The 21,672-nt window shown below is 39.9% G+C and overlaps 1 protein-coding gene and 1 long non-coding RNA gene across 8 annotated transcripts in view; one reads left to right on the top strand and one right to left on the bottom strand.

Moving 5' to 3' along the window:
• The window catches only part of LOC140703106 (uncharacterized), a 117,380-nt gene that overhangs the window by 57,250 nt on the left and 38,458 nt on the right, over positions 1-21,672 (top strand). The gene's annotated exons all lie outside the window — the stretch shown is intronic.
• Positions 16,159-21,672, bottom strand: part of SBF2 (SET binding factor 2) — a 402,592-nt gene continuing 397,078 nt past the window's right edge. For all 7 annotated transcript variants that reach the window (XM_020789925.3, XM_020789927.3, XM_020789926.3 and 4 more), the window contains 2 exons: positions 20,900-21,031; positions 16,159-18,605 (listed from right to left, as the gene is read on the bottom strand). In XM_020789925.3, the coding sequence (XP_020645584.1) occupies positions 18,507-18,605; positions 20,900-21,031 (231 nt within the window). In that variant the 3' untranslated portion in view covers positions 16,159-18,506. The remainder of the gene's footprint in view (positions 18,606-20,899; positions 21,032-21,672) is intronic.

Here is a 21,672-nt window from a genome sequence, read left to right on the forward strand (position 1 = left end):
GGAAACCCTGAATGTTCAACCAAATGGTAAACAACAGCTGCAGGGGCTTTAAGGGTTCCTTTCTTGTCTATGGTATGCATGGAACTTGGACAGAATTGCAGCAAGACTATATTACCTCGAGGAAGAGGAAATGGGGGGGGGGGGAAGACCTGCCTTCTCTGCCTTGTGGTCTATCTGAGGTGAACATTGGGAGGGAAGAAATTGTGGTTATGCCCCTTGAGTTCTACATTGCAGATATTTACCTCCAGTGTATTTTTGTTTTTGAAATATGCTGCTACATGGGCATTATTCAGGTACACTGTAAGTCAAGAAAAGCTTACTGTGTATGTATATCTTAGTTTCTTTTTCTATTATATGTAAACTGTCCAGAGTAGAAACATTCTAGATGGGCAGTATATAAATCTAATATATAAATAAATAAATAAAATATATCTGTACCTATGTATTGATAGCTGTATCTGTACATCAGATGTTTCTCAATCTAATCTGCCATTGCAATTTACACCATTGTACTTGTGCCAGCATTCGTAACCAATAGCATTCTGGCTATTGTATCATCATGTTTTGGCATGTGTAAATTCCTAGGAGATATTGGTCAACATCCTATTCAGTAGAATCACGTGGCATTGATCTATCAAGTTCCCATTGATTTAATGGGTCTAGTTCATTCAGGACTAATAATACGATTTAGACCAAACTTTTCTCCCAACAAGCAAGAGGCTGTACTGAGTATTGAGGGTAATGTTATAGTATGAAACTGTGTCTAGAAATGAATGCCTGAAGACTCACTTCTCACCATAACTAGGGGAGATGTTGCCATTTCTCTGTATCTTTGTATTTAGTAGTCTCTAAAGAGATCTACACCACTAGCAACCTTATACCAAGATCAGAATTCCAGATATTTCCTTCCCTTAATTATTGTAAGGCTAAACATGCAAGAAAAGAAACGTCCATCATCAAGTGCAGAAGTATGGTAATTTGTTCTGTGTAACAATTACTTCTCCACAATCTTGATAAACTTCATAAACCTATAACTATTTCTCCGTCTCCTCCAAGAAAAACCCTCTTATGCATACCCAAGCTCTTCACAGATCCTTTTGTTCTTCTGTTCATGTTTTAAGTCTGTTTTACTATTCTTATTTTCTATGCAATCTATGTAAATTACTTTGGAAATATTTTTGCAAAAAAGGATGGGATACTAATTAATTAGGCAGAAAAATAAACTTGATCCAGATGCTGGTGCATCCTTATCTGAACAGCAGTTAAATCCTGGAGGATTACTTCATGTGAGCGTTTCACTGTGGTCTTCGGAATGGCTCAATTACCTCAGGTTCATGAACACTGCCTGCAAAACAATATCCTGAAATGCCAAAGTAGTCCATCTGAGGGTTAACCCAAATGTTTAAGTAGGAGGCAGTTGTTGTAGCAACTTCACATTGCATTTGCAGAGTGAAGCCTGACCTTGGGGCCATGTTGACATAGTTAATATGCCACATGCAGTGGTCAAGGCCATGCCTTTTACAGACTGTAATTTCAGAATGAACTTCACTTTGTTCCTGGCAACAGTTCGTCTTTCTTCAATGGCAAATTTTCAAGCTCTGTTACATATCCCTACCACAAAAGGAATGAAATCTAGTACTTCACACTCAGTGTGTCACAAGCTTGAAGCAGATTAGAGTGAAATTAATTGGGACAATGTTTTTGGCAAAAATAAATTCAAATGTTGAAAGAGAAGATCAGCTTTTCCCAAGAGAAATGGAAGATAAGCAACCATTTGTTAGAGAGTTCCCTGTCGGCTCATATGTGCGGTCCTGCCACTGTACATGGGCATGCAGATCTGGAATTAACTAAGAACATAATTGATTTACTTGCAGTGTTTTGGAATTATTTAAGAGAAACAAACCAATATTTTATTCTACATATACAGTAATAGGCTGAGAAGTATCAGAATAGAACATGAAGGCATTCTCTGTGGGCATGTGTTTTTGTGTGAGCGTGTTTGCACACATACACTTACCAGGGGAGCTATTTAGTTTGGGAAATGGGTTACAAGTGCAGAAGGAAAAAGACAAATCCCTTACTTTACAAGATTTCCCACATTCTAGCATTTGCCAATAGAATAGCGAGCCAGAAAACATTGGATATTATTCCCCCCTCCCCCCCCCTGCTTCCAACGCCCATGGCCAGGCCATTTGCTTCCCATCTTATTTCTGGCTAGAAACAGAAAGATAGGTGATGGATTTTGGAGGCAGCAGGCTATTCTGTCATGGATGTTTGGAGAACTTGAGCAACTGCCATTCTTGATGAGTTTTCTACTGCTCCTCCCAAAAAAGAAGTAAGGGGAGGAAGAAAAATTAAAAGAGAGAAAAAAAAGGAAAAGAAAATAAAAAGGCTGAAATGCTTTTTGTTTTCCATGAACCAGCAAAGTGGCAGAGGCCACTGTATAACTGAAGTTCTCACATCTTCGTGAGAACTACTTAATAGTGGAGCATTGCTTGGGTAAAACAGAATGAAGGGTGTCTGGCAGGTTGACAAGCACTCTGCTTTTGATATTATTCAGAATGAAATGCCCCTCCAGTTCCCCTCACTGAAAATACAGGTTTGCAACTGACGTAGGAGAAGTCGCCTTTGACACTGATAAATCAAATAGGTGTAACAATGCACAGGTGTATACAAATAGTGGTAGCAACCCTGCTTTATATCATGAGCATAAGTGAGGGGAGTAGTTCTTAGCTGCTCCTGTGAACCACAAAGCATTTGAAGAGACAGCAGGTTGCAGTAGAGCTCAGTCTTTTATCATTTGATCCTCAGTGGCTTCTTCACTCATTACTCATAGCTTGATCCTTGCAATAACTGAACAGTGAAAATTCCTGTCAAATGAGTGGACACTCAACCATAACAAGAGGCTGAGCACAGCAAACTTGTGTTGCCAGACGATTTGGGTACAAGAATGTTGTAGGGGTTGACTGTCTCCTACTCTCTTGGTTGCTTTTGATTCCATGTCTATCTTTCCAGGACCTACAGCTCCATAATTCATTATGGATATATGAAAAGTTTGCGGAATTCTTATCTGCCAGTGTCTCAGGAATACACAGAAACCCACTAAAATGATCAGGTGTTCATAGGACTGTATTGGCTCTGATTGGGATCATAGATGAGCCACATACAGTGGGGTCTTGACTTGAGAACTTAATCTGTATTGGAAGGCGGTTCTCAAGTCAAAAAGTCGGTAAGTCAAGTCTCCATTGACCTACAGTGCATTGAAAACCGATTAATCCTGTAATAGGCCGTTTTTGTTCCATTTTGGTTTTTTTCTGGTCTTTAAGTCAAATCTCAGTCTGCAAGTCAAACCTAAATTTTGCGGCCAGAGAAGTCTATAACTCAAAAAGTCTGTAAGTCAAGCCGTCTGTAAGTCAAGGGTCCACTGTATTTTGAAAGCTTAATATGTCAGAAGAAAGGGAGGCTAGAAGCCTTTTCAGCGAGAGTAAAATTCACCATATCCTAGGTGATTCTGACATGAGAGGCACTTAGAAACAACTGTTCCCCATATGTACATGTATATGAAATTGGTATAGTGCTGTGCTGTGTGCCCCCTTGAATATTTGCTGGTCAAACTACTGTAGAATTAGTGGGAAAAGTCTTTTTATATAGGCTCATCACAAGTATAACCGCTGTACATATGCTGTATTGGGTGCTGCTTGTGGTTGAATCCAGCACAGTATGAGCAATGTTTGAACTGAATTTGAGCTTGAACCTTTGAGCAAAGTTGGTGAATCATATAGCTGGTATTGTACAACTTGCATGTTGGGGTTAAGCCAGGAAGGTCATTCACCATCACTTAAACACAAGAAAGAGGGTCAAGCATGCAAGGTTTACTCCAGGACCAATTCTTGACTAGAAAAATGGGAAAAGATGTATGCCTTTTGCCCAGAATATATCTGTGCAATAGCTGGAAGATTTATCAGGAAAGTTTCTAGAGTAGGAAAAAAAAAGGATTTGGTTGGATTTTGCCAGAAATCTGTTCCTGCTGAATAAAAAAGCATCTGGGGACCAAGCTCTTCCAGTTACAGCACAGGCAAGACTCCTCCTAAGACGTTTGCCACAAAACACATGCAGTTGTTTCAGCAAGATCCTACAGGACCAAGAAGTGTGTTGCCTCTTGATTTATCCACCTGGCATTTACCAGTAAAGACACTTTGATACTAATAGAAGGAGTCTTGTTGCATGTTAAAGATATAACAAGTTTTATTTGGCAGAAGCTTTCATGGATTGTAGCTTGCTTCGTCAGAATATTAAGAATTGGTATTCTTGACATTAATAATGACCCCATAGACTTCACTGTCTTAGGTTTTTCCACTTCAGACACTGCCGCAGGACTCTTTCCCCTTGTAGATTATCTTCTTAGGCTGCTGCAGTCAAAGGAATGCTAGGGTTAGGCTGGCCTCCCTGCCCCTTATCTCGCTAATGGTAAAAGTGATCTCTAAGACAATTTCATGAAAGCAATAGTCTATGCTGGCCATATGATGGGAGAAGATCTTTTTGTAATGAGATACCATATCCTCAGATTTGCAGCATCTCTGTAGGCTTCTCAGCATGAGGTGGAAGACCTGTCCAGACAGACCTTTTAATTACCGCATGCAGTCTTGGCCTCTTGATTTAGACTAGTGTGTTTAGATGAGGGCTAAGAATTTGTTGCTGTTCTTATATTTTAAGTTGTTTTTTATTGTTGTACTTTATATTTGAATTGTTTTTGTCTTTAGTTATTCTAGATAACTTTATTATGTGCATGCATTATTGTTAGCATGCAGATCTCATAAAATGAATGAGTGAACGATAAGCTGTATGAACACAGCGTTTTCGTGTCAAGAACTGCAAAGATGACCCGATGCCAGAGCACTATTACTTAACCTCATTTAAGAATTTGATCCTTCTGTTTATCTTCCTGGATTATTAGAGGTTCATTGCAGGGACTTTTGGTGGTAAAACTCCAAATATGGCTGTTTCAGAATTGCTTAATGCAAGTCAAAAGCATGCTGAAGTTCTGTACAGCTGGTGTTTGTCTAATAAAGGTGGAGCGATCTTCTGCACTAAAATATTGGAAGAAAAAACAAATCTTGTGGAAAAAGATACATGACATTGGAAAGCAGTCCTAGTTATGCAATGAAAAAACTGTAGTGATAAAAAAAATGATTCTGTACATCCAGATTTATCAAAATTTAGCATGTTACACATTACCAAAAAAATGTGTCTCAGTTTTCTTTAGATGTATGCTATAGATTTGAATGACAGCTCCACTTGGCAAAGAGACAGTTGTAGTTTATACTCCATTAAATTAGCAAATTTGACCAAGCTCTAGCTCGTTGTTTGCTGCCTCCAACCTCATGTATTCAGTTGCCAGGGCCAGTTTCTGAATAAATATCTGCAACAGAATGATGGCAGTGATGATCTTTGACATAATTGGGGGTTTATTTTCAGAACCGGGGAACAATGCAAAAGAGAGTTTTTTTAATTTATTGGTAAGTGACATGTTATTTTATTGGTTTGCCACCAAAGTGAAACAGTGCTGGATTGTAAAGAAAACGGGTGGGAGGAGATTGCCCTCCATATCCTGCCACTCCCTCTGGGAAGCAGGGGAAAGCTGGACTTTTTTTTTCATTTAATGGTAAGTGATGTATCACTGCGTTGACTTACCATGCAAGTGACATAGCATTGGATTGCTGAGGGAAACAACTACCAGTGCCACTTTAATTTATTAGAGGCAATCATACATGCCAGAAATTGAACTAAAATGGAGTGATCAGACTGCACTAAAAAACCAACAGCCCCTTGCCAGGGACCAGAAATGTGCAGCTAGGCCTGGATAAGGGTTGGGCTGGTTCACAATTAATTGTACGTAATGTGGTCGCCAGAAAATAGAGTCTGTTCCCAAAGGGATCCAAAATATGAGATAAAGTGCTCTTTGATTGCACCGTGAAATGATCATATTTCAACAGGACCATAACAGTCTTGATTACAGTTAATGAAGTTTAAATGTTGACATGTAAAATGATTTTTATCTGCCACAACATCAAAATCTCAATCTCCATTATTTCTAGGAGATTGTGATGGATCTAATTATGAGCCACTTTAAACTAGAAATATTTGTCTGTATTTACTAGACAGTCAAAAGTAAGTATCTGGTGATTTGAAGGTACTGTAAAACTCAAAAATTAAAATTTGTTGCACAGGGTCAGGATACAAGAACCACTGGTTTGGGATACAGAGATCTCTGCCCGCACAAGGGTTTGATCAGAAGTGGTCTCCCCCACTCCTCTCTGGTGTTTCCTTGGGGATCAGGGGACTCCGTTAATAGAGATTGAATATGGCATGAGGGCTGAGAGGGAAGATGGCAATGGAAGAAAACCAAACTGGGAACCATATGTGAATGGGGAGAGAGTGTCTGCCTCTGTTTTCCCTCCCCTCCCCTCTGTCTTTGGGCCACAGCCTCCCTCCAGGAGTTCTGTGATTCTAAGTAGCATCCATGTTATTGGAGATATGTCCAAGTTAAGAGCCGGATCTAAATTTGTTCCCAAAAGGGAGGGGCAAACTGTGGCTCCTCTACTGTTGTTGGAGAGTAGCTCCCAGTGATCCTCACTGTTGACTTTGCTGCCTGGGTCTGCTGGGAGCTGCAGTCCAATACCATGTGGAAGTTCACATTTTGCTCAGCCCACAATCTGTACGGCTTGTGTTTTAAACAAGTAACTGAAAAAGCATTAAGGTTTAAAATAGTGAATTTCTTACCTGTGTAGCCTGCACTCAGCAAATGCCAGCCTGGGGTATGCCTTTTCCATAAAATGCAATGTCTAAATACAATCCCATGTAAATGATATTATACATTCAGTTATCTGATTAGCCAAAAGTCTTTGGCAGCTGTGCTTCCTAGCCACAAAAAACAAAGCCTTGATGTACTCTATAATGTCATTTAAAGCAGTGGAAAGAATGCAAAGCATGGAAGGATGCTTCAACTAGGACAAAGGTGAAAATGGCTGAAGTTCACCAAGTGAGAGCAGAGTTTAATATTTGCAAAGCTGTCTAGATACATTTTCTGTTGTACAGTCATTGCAGGGGACCATCACGCAGTGGTAGTTTCTAAAATGGAACCAAATAATCTACGATGTTTCCACATGGATGCTATGTTAATAATTAAACACAAGAGATGTTGTGTTGCTGCTTAAGAATGCAGCCACAGAACTGGACCTTGGGCCATGTGCCGTCCAAATGTTTGGAAGGAAATGAGTGTTGTGTGGCAGAAAGCCAGGGAGAAGGTGTGAGCATTATGCTGAGAACGGACAGAGGTTTTTAAAGCTCCAGTTCATCATTTCGACTCAGTGAAATGACCATTTGGAAATCATAAGTATGCAAACATAGTTGTATAATGTCAGATGTGGAAAGTAAGGAGTGCTGGTGCAGATGCTTGCCCTAAGCCCAGTGACACTAGGAGATAGCAAGAACTTGATGCACAGCCTTGAAGGTGATGATTTATTGTCAAAAGCTTGCTATTTGGCGGGGGATGGGTGGGTTGGTTTTTTTCTTTCTTATTTTATATTCTAAATGGTTGATCAAATATATCACCTACTCCTGTATTTGTATTGTTTCCATGACCATGCAGCCTTATCCTGATTTTTTAGGAGATAGCTGTGTCCAGAAAATGCTATATGTGCTTATAGGTACATATAATCACAACTGCTCCATATTAATAATTATGAAATGCGGGAAAAGAAGATACAGACACAGCACATGACGCCATCCCCCTGTTTGCTAACATGTTAGTTTTAAATATTTATTTATTAAAATTTGATTCACAAATGTGGGCTGCTGATGTGTTACCATGGTGGCCCCAATAGTATGGTCTTTTTATTCTTGTTTTTCCATTCAACAAAAGGCAATGCCATGCTTGAAATGGCAAGCGGAAGTTGATTAATAGGACACATTGCAATGATAGCGTACTTCGTGGAAAGCGAGGTGGTATATCAGAATGAAACTTGTACCACTGTAAAATGATGTACTAGAGCTTTCGCAGCAGCATGCTGAATTAGTAGCTGGAAACGAACATGGGTAGTATTTAACCTCCTGAAGATTTGCAGATGAATATGTGATTGTGAAAAGCATTTGGTTTCAAATGATCTATGGTGATAATAATCAGTATTCATTGTGTAGTGTTTATGTGTAACAGACCTTTCTAGATGCAAATCATTAGCTCATATCACAGGCATGTGATCAATATGTACATGTAAACAAGCTGATGGGTTACCTTTGAAGAGATACTGTATAAGGTTCTTTCCACATTGCTCCCAGTATTTCATTTACATCTGCGAACAACACATTCCCATTTTAATGTAGTCATTCCTTGTTTGAAGGAGTAGTTCCCCCTTTATATAACTGCCCAGTCATTCAGATCTGTTGTGGGAAGCTTCTGCGCGTTCCCTTATTATGTGGAGATACTGGAGAGGGTTTTCTGGCTGCACTTGTAGAATTCTTTCCCCTTGGAGCGCTGACTGATGTTGACATTGTCTTTATTTCTGTTCCTGTTAAAACTTGACCATTCACTGAAATATTGGGCACTTGGTGCAATCATAGTATGGTCTCAAATTTGTCTGTTTGCTGGTTTCTGGTTTTTTCCACTGTTGCTAACTAGTTCTAAATTGTTTTTAATTATTTAAAAAGTATTTGGTTTGGTTTTGATACTTTTTAAGTTGTCTACTGTACTCCACACTGAGATTTGTGGACGGATGGACGGACTACTTACTGTACTTTGTTGAAGTTTTGGAACAGGTTAGATGGCCACCTGGCAGGGCTGGTTTAGCTGTGGATTTTCTCTTTTGGCAGGGGTGAATCTTGATGACTTTTGGGAGTCCCTTCCAGAACTACAGTTCTGCGGCTGTTCTACGAGTCTGTGATTCTACCTTCTCTTTATCTGCATTGCTACCTGTTTTTCAAAGATCCTCTCCAGCCCTGTTCATTTTTCCTTTTCAGTTAAGGGTGAAAGATAACACCCTTAATTTTCACCCTTAAATTTTTTTAGTATACTGAATTTCTTCTCCTTTCTGTATTATCTCTAGAGCAAGTCTGTACCACAAGAACTGCAGTGTTAAAATGAATTAATTCAAGAAGCTGTTTATATAAGCAACTTTGTTATACAGATCATACAGAGTTGTAGCGCATGGCGTATATCCAGAAAATGTGTGTGTCTTGGGGGGGGGGATACTTTTTTGCTTGCACTGACTGGAACAATGTGCACAAATGCATACATACGTTTAAATACCTTCCAAGGTTGGGCTTTTGGCATCTCAGAGATCTGACTTCAAAAGTTAATGTAGAGCATCCCACCTTGCTTTTTAAAAGGAAAATGTTGAAATGTGTGGTGGTAGATGACTGTACTTTACTCCTACAACAGAGCTTGTATTTGTAGTGAGAGAAAAAGCACGGAGATGCACAAGCAGAGCCTGGCTGTCTCTGCTAAGAATGGCATGCAAGATATTAACTCACTATCTGCTATCGCATATGCAGTTGGTGTATAACCTGTCAGAAAAGGCCCCCTTTGTTCTAGATAACCATCGTTGTGGAAACATTGGTGAACACTCTGCCAAAAGGAAACAGCAGAGTTTCTAATTTGGCAGTGGGTGGAAAAATTGGAACACTTGACGAGGCTGTAGCAGAGCTTGGATTACTCTAATTACTTTTCATATTGTTACCTGTCATGTTTACTGCAGTTGTTTTGCACGCCTCAGATCTTGAACTGGCCATATGTTCTCCTGATATTGCAGCTCATTTTCTATCTGGCTACATTATTTTTTAGAAATTTGTTGCTACATGGAGCCTAAATAAGGCCCTCCAGGAAGAATGCAGACTGGTAGAGACACCACCCATCACATCCTACTCTTTACACAATCCCTGGATAGGTCTTTCTGGTAAACAGAGCATGGATTAGGATTGCTAACACACCATCAAGATAATCATAAGGTACAACATGCAAGTGAAGAAATCCAGAAGTGATAAGCCAGTTTCCTTGCGTTTTTACGTGTGCTGTTGGACACAACAGCCATCCTTCCTCCTGCTGCCTGGTTATGCCAGTGTAATGTGATGTAACTTTTGGAGGCAAATCACTTAAAGTTAAAGAATCACCATAGACATTATCTGTTATATATTGGGTTGTGTGACTTGATTTGCAACTGATAATGTCTACAATGATCACTTGAAGAAATTGGATTCTAAAAGTTATGCCATTTGGGTAGCTAGAACTGCAGATATGTGTAGTTCAAGATTTTAAGGCATGCAAGAGGATTTTGGCCAAAAATGTGCAGTTGGGAAAAATTATGCAGTTGGAAAATGATAGGTGTGTAATTAGGGGATAAAAAAGAAAGAGGTGGAATCAAGACACACATTATGTGTTTATTAGGAAGTTAAATGTCCAGCAATAGTCAGGATGGTGTGAAATAAAATATATATATATATATATATAAGGGCAAATTCTCCAACCCTCTTATATCTGGCCAAAACCCCAGGTTCTTCACCTTTAGTTAAGTAATCCTTAGTTGCATCCTTGTAAATGCTCTAAAACAACTGTAGTTCTTGCGTATTAGAAGGATCTCACATCATACATTCCATCTTTTGCAACCCATGAAGAACAGCTGGGTCTGAAGTTCCAGTGGGCCACTGATGGCATATGATAATGGATGAACAGATAAAAGTTTTGTTTCCATAGATGATCAGGTCCTGCTTTCACTTTTCGTGCAGCGTTTCCATTTATGAGTCTCTTGATGGTGGCACTGAGGTTTGGAGATGAGTATGCAAGCAAAGATGTGAACAGTGTTTAAATATGTCTCTCAGAGCTATGGTATGTACACTCCAACCACATTCAGGGTCCAAAGATGCTTCTTCTTCCTGGCCAATACTAAATTAGAATATATCTGTTCTAACAGTTGTCGAGTTGACTGGGTAGGTGAGTGAGTTGGTTACCTGACTATGAAGCCAGCAGTTGTTAGTGTGATTCCCCACTGTATCAACCTGTGAAGCATGAGAGAAGCTGCAAAGTCCCAGAGTGCCCCTAGAAGAAGACAATGGTCAATCATATTCAGAGTGCCAGAGTACTCTATACCTTGAAAACAGGGAGGTGTGAGCATAAGTTGGGAATGACTTGAGGGCAAGTAATTATTGAACAGCAACCAGAGTTTATTCTAAGCATTTTTCCTGTACTGCACAAATAGATACTGTACATGGATATTGTAACTGGAAGAAAGAGAACAGGAGATGGAAATTACTAGAAATGAACAGCCAGGAAAGAAGGGAACAGATCATGGACTCTTCAAATATAAAATAAAATAGCTCAACAACTATACAGGTTAGGCATCCTTCAGTCTTGAGAGACTATGGTAATGTGCTCTGAATAGAGGACTTGGAACTATCTAGTGTGGCAGAGAAGGCCAATTCGAGAGTGACAATCCCTTCCACACTGGAGACAAATCCAATCTGTCCCCTGTCCAGCTCCCTGATTTTGCTGCTTGCGGGACTGCCTCTTTGCCTCGCCCTGCTGGACAAGTGCCTCTTCAAAATGCGAGAGGCCATGCTGCACCGCTGCCTCCAGGCTGAACGCTCAGATGTCAAGGTTTCTCAGCTGTTGAGGTCCATTCCTAAGGCCTTCAGATCCCACTTCTAGATATCCTTATATCGCAGCTGTGGTCTCCCTCTGGGGCACTTTCCCTGCACTAATTCTTCATACAGGAGATCTTTTGGAATCCGACTGTCAGCCATTCTCATGACATGCCCGAGTCAATGTAGACGTCGCTGTTTCAGTAGTGTATACATGCTAAAAATTCCAGTTCGTTCCAGGACTCATCTATTTGGAACTTTGTCTTGCCATGTGATACCAAAAATGTGTTGGAGACAACACATATGGAATGTGTTCAGCTTCCTCGCCTGCCATGCACAAAGAGTCCAGGACTCACTGCAGTACAGGAGTGTGCTCAGGACACAGGCTCTATAGACCTGGATGTTGGTATATGCCATCAGCTTCTTATTAAGCCGTAATGTACTCTCTTTGTGAGTCTAGAGAACATGGTAGCTGCTTTGCCAATGCATTTATCCAGCTCAACATCCAAAGAGAGTGTGTCAGAGCTCATTGAGCCAAAGTACACAAAGTCATGAACAACTTCCTGTTCTTGTGTAGAGATGGTAATAGAGGGAGGCGAGTCCATGCCCTGGCCCATGACTTGTGTTTTCTTCAGCCTGATTGTTAATCCAAAGTCTTGGCAGGCCTTGCTAAAGCAGTTCATGAGTTGTTGGAGGTCTTCAGCTGCGTCATCAGCAAAGAGGAAGTCCCGCATGCATTTCAGCTGGACTTTGGTCTTCACTCTCAATCTAGAGAGATTAAAGAGATTTCCATCTGTTCTAGTCCATCTGATCTAGTACGGGGATAGACACCTTATGTTGCAATTCCAGAAGCGTGCTTCAGCATGACAGCAAAAAAGATTCCAAACAGGGTCGGCGCGAGGACACAGCTCTGTTTCACTCCACTTTGGATATCAAAGGGATCTGATGTTGAGCCATCAAAAACTACAGTGCCCTTCATTTCCTCATGAAAGGACCTGGTGATGTTAAGGAGTCGAGGTGGACGTCCCCTCTTGGGAAGTATTTTAAAAAGGTTGTCCCTGCTGACAAAATCAAAGGTCTTTGTAAGATCTATGAAGACCACAAAGAGTGGCTGTCATTGTTTCCTACATTTCTCCTACAACCGTCTGAGGGAAAATACCGTGTCAGTGGTGGATCTAATAGCTCGAAATCCACACTGTGATTCTGGATAGACTCTGTCTGCAAACACCTGGAGTCTCTTCAGCACAACACGGGCCAGCAGCTTCCCTACAACACTGAGAAGAGAGATGCCATGGTAGTTATTGCAGTCGCACCTGTCTACGTTGTTCTTATACAATGTGATGATGTTTGCATCTTTCATGTCCTGTGGTACTCCACCTTCTCGCCAGCAAACACAACTATAGAATTGTTGTCTATAATAAGGAGCATGTGTATTGTTCAAGGCAGACCTTAGTAGTAACTTCAGACAGCAAAGCAATAGAGATGGCAAATGTCTGTTCCCAACCATCAGCACTTCAGGAGGCTCTGAAAGTAGCCACTATTGCAACCAGCTGCCCAGATGTCTTGACTTCTAAGAATCCTAGGAGCCAAGACATTATGGGGATTGTACACAGGTGATTTTCCTGGCCACTGTTTCGATAGACGTGTTGACTTTGAAGGAACAGTCACCTCAAGAGAGAGCCAGTCCTGGATGAGAGGTGTGTGGCATTCACTGACCATGGCCACCACCAGAGCCTGCCATCATCCATACTTGTCATTTTGATTACCATCTCTATCACCCTGGGTTGCTGGCTTTGGCACTGTTTTTGCCAAAGGCCATCTGGCAGCTGCTTTATAAATGCAAGGATGCATGCGTAAAAGAGAAGCTCAGGTTGTTGCTGGCATTATTTACAACAGTGTTTGACATAGGGCCATGGCAGAGACTTACAATATCAGTGTATCTGACTGGTCATCAGTTTGTTTGGAGAATTTGTGTCCATGAAGTGCACCCTTGCACTACCCTTCGAGTGTGTTAAGCCTGGTAGCTGAGGCCTCACCTTTGAATCAGTCAGCTGGCCTCTTTGTGAGCTTGGGCTCCAGTCAATATAAACTGAGAACAAAATTCGAAGGTTTGGAGGAGTGAGGACAAGGAACTCGCAGGTCCCTCAGACAGAGTTGGTGAGAAAGTTGGGAATGACTTTTCTGAGCTCTGTGTAGAAAGAACTGTACAAGTTTCTCTAAAGAGGTGAGGAAGAAATAGCCATTCAAGACCTGAAGGTAACTAACTGTTGGAGCCAGTTTGTGGCAGTTCTTGCTGGCTGTGACAAGCAGAAGGCAAACTTTATGTTTAACTCTGTTTATGCTATGTTATATGCCATCAAGCCAGAACTGATTTATAGTGACCATAATAGGGCTTTCAAAAGTGAGATATTTAAGGAGTGGTTTTATCAGTTCATATAGGGACGTAGTGGTGCTGCGGGTTAAACCGCAGAAGCCTCTGTGCTGCAAGGTCAGAAGACCAGCTGTCGTCAGATCGAATCCATATAACAGAGTGAGTTCCCATCGCTTGTCTCAGCTCCTGCCAACCTAGCAGTTCGAAAGCATGTAAAAATGGAGTAGATAAATAGGTACCACCTCGGTGAGACAGTAACAGTGTTCCATGTTTAGTCACGCTGGCCACGAGGCCACGGAAACTGTCTTCGGACAAACGCTGGCTCTATGACTTGGAAACAGGGATAAGCACTACACCCTAGATTCAGACACGACTGGCCTAATGTCAAGGGGAACCTTTACCTTACCTTTATCAGTTCTGCTCCACAAGCAAGTGTCCATGGCTGCATGGGGAGTCAAATCCAGGCCTTTTGCTTCTTTAGGCTGTTTTGAATTTGCTGGTCATGCTTCCTCCTGACTAATCCAAGCTTTCTGACTTGTTAGAAAACCTGGATAAACTAGCTTTTTATACAATGCTGCTTCCCAGTCTTAAGTCTCAATTGACATGAAATGGTGTAGTTGTGGTAGGAACCATATGAACGCAGCAGTTTTGGCAGCTATGCAATGGCTTCTGCAGAGAGAGAAGAGGATGTTTTCAGTCTGCTTTGTTTCCAGCTTATTAAAGTACAGTGGTGCCTCGCATAGCGACGTTAATCCGTGCAGCAAAAATCGCTGCTAAGTGATTTCATCACTATGCGATTTTAAAAAGTCCATAGAAACGCATTAAAACCTGTTTAATGCCTTCCTATGGACCTAAAACTCACCTTAAAGCGAAGATCCTCCATACGGCAGCCATTTTCGCTGTCTCTTAAGCGAGGAATCCATCCCTAAACACAGCGGGTGGCCATTTTTTTAAGCCGGTGGCCATTTTGGAACCGCCAATCAGCTGTTTTAAAAATCGTCGCTTTGCGATGATCGGTAAGCGAAACAGGGACCCGATCATTGCAAACCCCATTTAAGCCATCGCAATGCGATCGCTTTTGCGATCGCAAAATCTTCATCACTATGCGGTTTCGTTGCTAAACGGAGCGCCCGTTAAGCGAGGCACCACTGTAGCTGTGTTCTGACCAGGCAAATTTGCAGGAGAAATGATTGAAGCAAAGCTACTTTAAAACTCTCTCTCCCCACCCCCCACCCCGTGCTGATTCCTCATTCTTTTTTCCTTTGGTTGCCTTGCTGCCCTATCACTAGATTAGGAAGACTTTAAAAGGGAGGGAGGGGGGAAGGGAAGGGAAAAGGAAACCAAGCAAACAGTCACCAGGTTTGAAGAGGGGAGCAATCAAATGGCAGCCAGTTTCCCTGCTGACCTGCCTCTTTCACTGCTGCTATAGCTGACTGGAATGACTTCAAATAGAGCGGCTACAAACCCTTCCACATGAGCTCAAGCAACCACACTGCCTCAACTGATGTGAATGTATTTGATTCCAAAAAACTACAGATTATGGGAGGAAAACTCAGGGCTGTATCACCTTGACTTTTATGTCATGTAATCAACAGAAAATAATGCTTTCAGAAGAGGTAGCCATAGTAGTCTGTGCTAGCATATCAGGCAAAAACAAGAGAAAAATAAAAAAATTAAAGAAAAATAAATAATGTCAAGTATGCCATAAAAGTCCGAGGTAATGGACTCGTCTGCAAAACTCACATTAAGATATAGCACTTAGTCTTTGAGGTGCCACAGTGTTTTTGTCATCTTTTATTTATTTATTTATTTATTTATTTATTTATTTATTTATTTATTTATTTATTTATTTATTTATTTATTTATTTATTTATTTATTTATTTATTTATTTATTTATTTATTTAGCCTGAGAAAATAATGCAAATCTGACAGTTCCAATCCTGAAGCATTTCCCATATTGTTTGTTAATGTAGTAGATCCCATAGTATTGTTTCAAATTAAGCAGCACGTAAGAAAAGGGTTTGCTTACCAACTGTTTCTTTCCAGGAATGCACACATACAGCTTAGTTATCTTTTACTATCCTTCTGTACAGTTGCGTGGAAATTGATTTGAAAAATCAACTACTGTCAAGCATGTCATAATAAAAATAGTCATACTGCATCTTTTTTTAAATTTATTCACTCGGCACAAAATGAAATACAATTTTTCAAAGCAGATAATGACAGTGACATGGCAAGTTTATGATTTCATGGAATGTTTTGAGTTTAACAATGAAAAAATAGATTCAAGAACAGTTTTTTCACATGCAAGAGGGAACTTGCCTGTACAAAATTACAAATTTTATTACAGAATAATTTGGGATATAATTTAATTATGCAATAGATGATGTGAAATATTCGTTGTACTATACCACTGGGTACAGTAAAGGAGGAATGCTCTCTTATGAAGCATCTTTATTACAAGTGGTTAGAATACACTAGTTATGTAATATACATAAAATAATTAAAATTGTTTAGTTACAACCATGTAAATAGTGTAGTATACATTTTTAAACAACTTTAGAACCTTATTATACAAAGTACATATAAAAGTACTTCATATACAAAGAAAAGTACATGAATGTGCAAAAACCATTTTTCATATGTGGCGTTTTATCAGTCAAAAATGCTGGAAAAATCCTTCATTCCTTTGTTTTTGTTTTGCATTCCAAATGTATTAAAAACAGATGCATTTCCTATTCCACATACAGTGTGAAATCTGTATTCACTAGAAAAAATAGTGGTTTTGTTTTTTAAAAAAGGTCAACAACTTCAGTAACTGAAATCCTATAAATGAAGTCAGTTTGATTAGTTGATACTAGCCCAGTTTGCATGTAACACTGAATCATGGCTTAACATGATTACAAGGATGGGGCAGAGCAAACCTCGGGCTTCTCCGTTTGTTTTTCCTCTTCGTCTCTTGTGATCTAGTTTCAGGGAGAAGACTAGAAGCTGTTGATTCAGTTTTAGATTAACCACAGTCTACTGCAAGTACACAGTGCAAATTGTTGTTGATCAAACTGTGGTTTCACAGTTGCTTTTTTTCACCAAGTAATGTAAAGTATTTGGATATCATGAAAAGCTGCAGTTAGGCTAAAATGTAATGGTAAGCTTTCAAGTTTCTTCCGATGGCCAAACTGGAGGAGGGAGGGAAAGGGTTACTGCATAATTCCGAGGCCCACTGTGACTTCTCCTTGTAATGTTAAACCATAATTTAGCCGTACATGTGAACACAGCCATTAAGGTACAAGCAACATTACTAAACCTTAGAAAATACTGACTAGTATATACAAACTCTGACATATTTTTGACATTTAACATATTAGTATCTCAACAAAAACATGGCATTGTAATTATCCAGAGACACCACACTCAAAACTCATCACAGGTTTCAGCAAGTGAAACCTGTTTTAAATTTGAATTGTATAAAACAAAACAAGAACAACCAACATTCTCAAAGATTTTTTATGATAAACACATTAGTAAACGTAAAAAAATCTAAAAACATTCTTCCAATTTGTGTGCAAAAACGTTTTTAAAGTATCAAATCACACCACACAGAGCCCAATTATGTACATATTCAATATATGTAGTTGCTGTTATCTAGCTAGTATTTTGCTATAAATAATTTATTTCTGTCCTTCAAAATGTCTGTTTTCAAGGATTTCAGTGCAAGTGTTTGTTTTGTTTAGTGCATTTATCATTGTGTTATATCTTACAATGAGCAGTACACCACATAAGTTACTATACAACTTCTATATTTCTTAGGCTTTTCTCTTTGCCAAGGTCTGATTTTTACCAGGTTCCTTTTCTTGTCCGTGTTGTTTTTATTTCCATCAATTTACTGCAACAGGAAAAGAGAATACAACGCAAAAAAAACCCAGTGTATTCTTTAATCAATGAATGCCTAGTTATTTTTGGACACAAAAAGACCAGTAAATAACTAGCAGAAAATAAATAATGTGTCCATATTTTTGCTTTAAGTGCCTTAAACTTTCGGAATGCATTATTTTCAAAATGTATAAGGCTCTGAAGATTGAATAATGCTGTCCCAGAAAAACAACTGAAAATGAATTCCTACCCTCCCCCCAAAAAACAATAACATTAACTAGAAAAATATTGGGGGAAACAGGTAAGAAACATTCAGAATTGTTCTAATGTAATAGCCCTGTGTTTAGAAAAAGAAAGGTTCTGTGTTTCTCAGTGGAATCCTGCCAGATCACTACGCTTGGAGCTGACTTATAGAAGAAAGTTTTCCACACAGAAGTTACTGATTTTGAATGTCTGCCACATGGAGGAAGAGTTATTATATACAAGTGATAAAAATAAGGAAAGATGATGCTTTGAATATAAGGTTGAATTATAAGGCTGCTTGATTTGCAGGGACAATTCTTCTTGCAATACTGACGTTTCTCATGGATACCGAAAGTGTTTCCTTTCTACTGTTGGCAGCAAAATTCAGATTTCTTTTTATGCGTCTGAAATGCAGCTCTGTATCCTGTCCATCCATTGCTGTGCACTTTGTGAATCTTGGGCACAGAAATTGTATACACGTTTACTTGTCTTCAGCTACAACATGAAAAGAGATTTAAAAATGTGTCTTTAAAGCATTATTTAGAGAGTAGTACAAGCCATTTAATGATTCATGCAGGACACAAATTTGCTGTTTGTCAGTTAGATATCCTCTAATGCAGAGGTCCCCAACCCCCAGTCTGAGGCCCAGACCTCCCGCCCCCTCTCCGCACGCACTCACCCCTGCACAGGTGTTTTGCACCTGCACATGCCTGTGCAAGCACTCCCCCACCCCTTCGTGCATGTGCATGAGAGTGCCCGCCCCCAGCGCCGCACCCTTTGCACATGCACACAAGCGAGCTCCCATATGAGCACTGCCATTTACGCATACGCATGAGCGCCTGCATGAGCACCCTCCCACTCCTTTGAACAAGCATGCATGTACACAAGCACGGGGTGCCCCACCTTCCCCAGCCAGTCCGTAGGGTTAAAAAGGTTCATATACATGTGATATATACATGTGATATATTCACATGTTGAAAAGGGAGACGTTATCTATAAATATTATTGCTGTTTTGATGGTTTCTTAAGAGGTGGAAAGGGAAGATAGCAAGGTTGTTGATTCTTTATTATGTCCTGCTGCATTTTTTCCCACAGATAGCATTTACGGTGGGACTGATCGTTCTTAATGGCCACTTTAGTGAAATGTTTGCAAAACTGACAATTTTGAAGCCGTTGTCCCTCACTAGAGGCAGTTTGAGTGTCCGTCTAAGAGAGGGATTTCATTAGTGCTAGTGGTATACCTATTAAACCAGCCTTCACGGCATCCTTTACTCTCGAGAGACTATGGTGACGTGCTTTGTATGGAGGACTCTGACGCTGTATGCAAAGCTGGACTGTTAGGGTACATGGAAGGTGGGAAGCCCTCAAGGTAGTGAACAAATGAGATAACCAGTTCGGGTTTTTTTAAAGAACATTCGTGATGAAGGATAGCAGTGATGAAGGAAAACAATGACAGGTGAGGAGAAGATGGATGAGAAGCTAAGGTAATTTTTTTTTAGGTGGGGGAGGAAAAGAAATGACCCAAAAAGTCTTTCTTAAGTGGCAGCTGAAAGGAACTGAGGATTCGCCCCAGGGTGGGTAGAGCAAGTGCAGGGCAGGGAGTCCGTTTAACAAACTTTTTAGGCTCAGGAATATTCCGATGGAGTTTTGCGCAGGTGCAGAAAGAACCCATATATGTGATTCACTGAGACCATGAAGAAGAACGCAAGGGACTTTTGAAAACAATGCCTGGAAAGGGGTAATTATTTGCGATGTGAAGAATATTGCTCTACAGTGATCTTTGTATGCTTATAACTATGGAGGAGGGGATAGATTTATTCTGACTGCTTCTACTTCACTTCCTAGGGAGAAAATGCTACACCACTGCTTTTCAACTTTTTTGCAAGTGCTATGGCTGATCTTCTGAAAGTAGTTCACACTACAGGTCTGACCCGATGTTCAGCAGTTCAAGCTGTTAGGCTTTCACATTCCAATATGTAAAAATGTCCGGCTTGAGTGTGGGTGGTTTCCCTGTCTGTGCCCCTGGGCTTCTAAGGCTTCCAAAGGTAGAATAGCTACTTGTAGAAAGTTTTTTATTTCTTTATTTTATTTTTATTTCTCCTTCCTCAGAGCAGGGTGGGGCAGAACAGGAGGAATGCAAAAGTGAGGGCAGCTATCTCTGGTGGCTCCTAGTTCTGCTTTATTTATTTTTACTTCAGGTTCATGAAAAACATTTTAGACATTTCTGCCTAACACTTGCCTACTAATGGGTAGATAAAGAGATCTGCAATATTTTGAATCTAATAGCAGCATATACTTTTTTTGCATCCAGTGGCTAAAATCCTATTGTGCAGCTCCACATGCAGAATGGTGATCATGTCATCATCAGCAACAAATTCTCACTGACTAGAGACTTCCTTTGGAGGAATTTCATTATGCCATGACTCTGTTGAGTTTAATCCATGGCATGAGTTGCATTTATTCAGTGGTGATTTCTCTTTGATCAGTCTTAGTTGCTACTGCCATAATCTCTTTTGTGCATGTGAAGCTGTGCAACAGGCTTTCAATCCATATATTGTATGTCAATCAGATCGGAGCACAGCCTAAGCAGTAGAAAGGAGGTGATTTTATCCACTTTCAGTATATTTAATACATGCATATTAAACCAGGTAACTCAGGATTGTGGTTAGGTGAGGGCTGTCTTTTTTCAAATCAAAAACTATGGGATCAGGAGAGGGAGGAAGAAGGAGGGGGCTCTGCACATGTGAAGCAATTTGAAGCAATTCAAGGCTTTCTGGCAATTTACTTACATCAAAGAATGCCCTCTCACTAGCATGCTTTGGTGCCCCAAGAGTCGGTGAAGCAGGTATTACACTTTCAACTTCTGCAAGGTCAATATGCCCCTTACAGCATGCATCCTCCACAGAATCATAATATCGTAGCTAAGAAAAATAAATGAAATGTTTAATATATTATGAAGAGCAACAATGAGCAATATCTAAGACTGCCCTTTCAAACATCAAACAAAAAATTAAGTTGGATGAAGTGAAAGTCACAATAATCTGAAGGGGAAGCTTTAAAGTATATGTCAATGTGGGCAAATGCTGCTTATGCATTCTGCAAATATATCTTCCAATCTCAGTTCTTTAAATTTCCTAAACATACTTTGATAGATAATTATTTAAAAATGAAAGTATGTTGATCCTTTGTGCACAAGGGGATGCAGAGATATCTAAGAATTTAAGTTACTTCAGTATATTTTAATTACTCTGGAAAGGGCATTCAGCAAACCATTTGGATCAGCCCAGAACATGGCCTTGACTGGAAAAAATCATCAATCAAAAGCCATCTTACCTCCACAGAAGAGATAATAAATACAAATTAGATAGTTGCTACAATCTCATGAGCTATACAAAGGGACTCTGAATTGAGAATGAAGATTAATTGTACTGTGAAGAAATATTCATACATAATTAACCTGCAGAATTTATAGTGTTCAGAGATAGATGCTATGAACAATCAAGAAAGAATTTATCATAAATCAGCCTTCTTCAGACATATTACAACACTCGCTGAGGGCTTT

Source organism: Pogona vitticeps, chromosome 1, assembly GCF_051106095.1.
Source record: "Pogona vitticeps strain Pit_001003342236 chromosome 1, PviZW2.1, whole genome shotgun sequence".
NCBI lineage: Eukaryota > Metazoa > Chordata > Lepidosauria > Squamata > Agamidae > Pogona > Pogona vitticeps.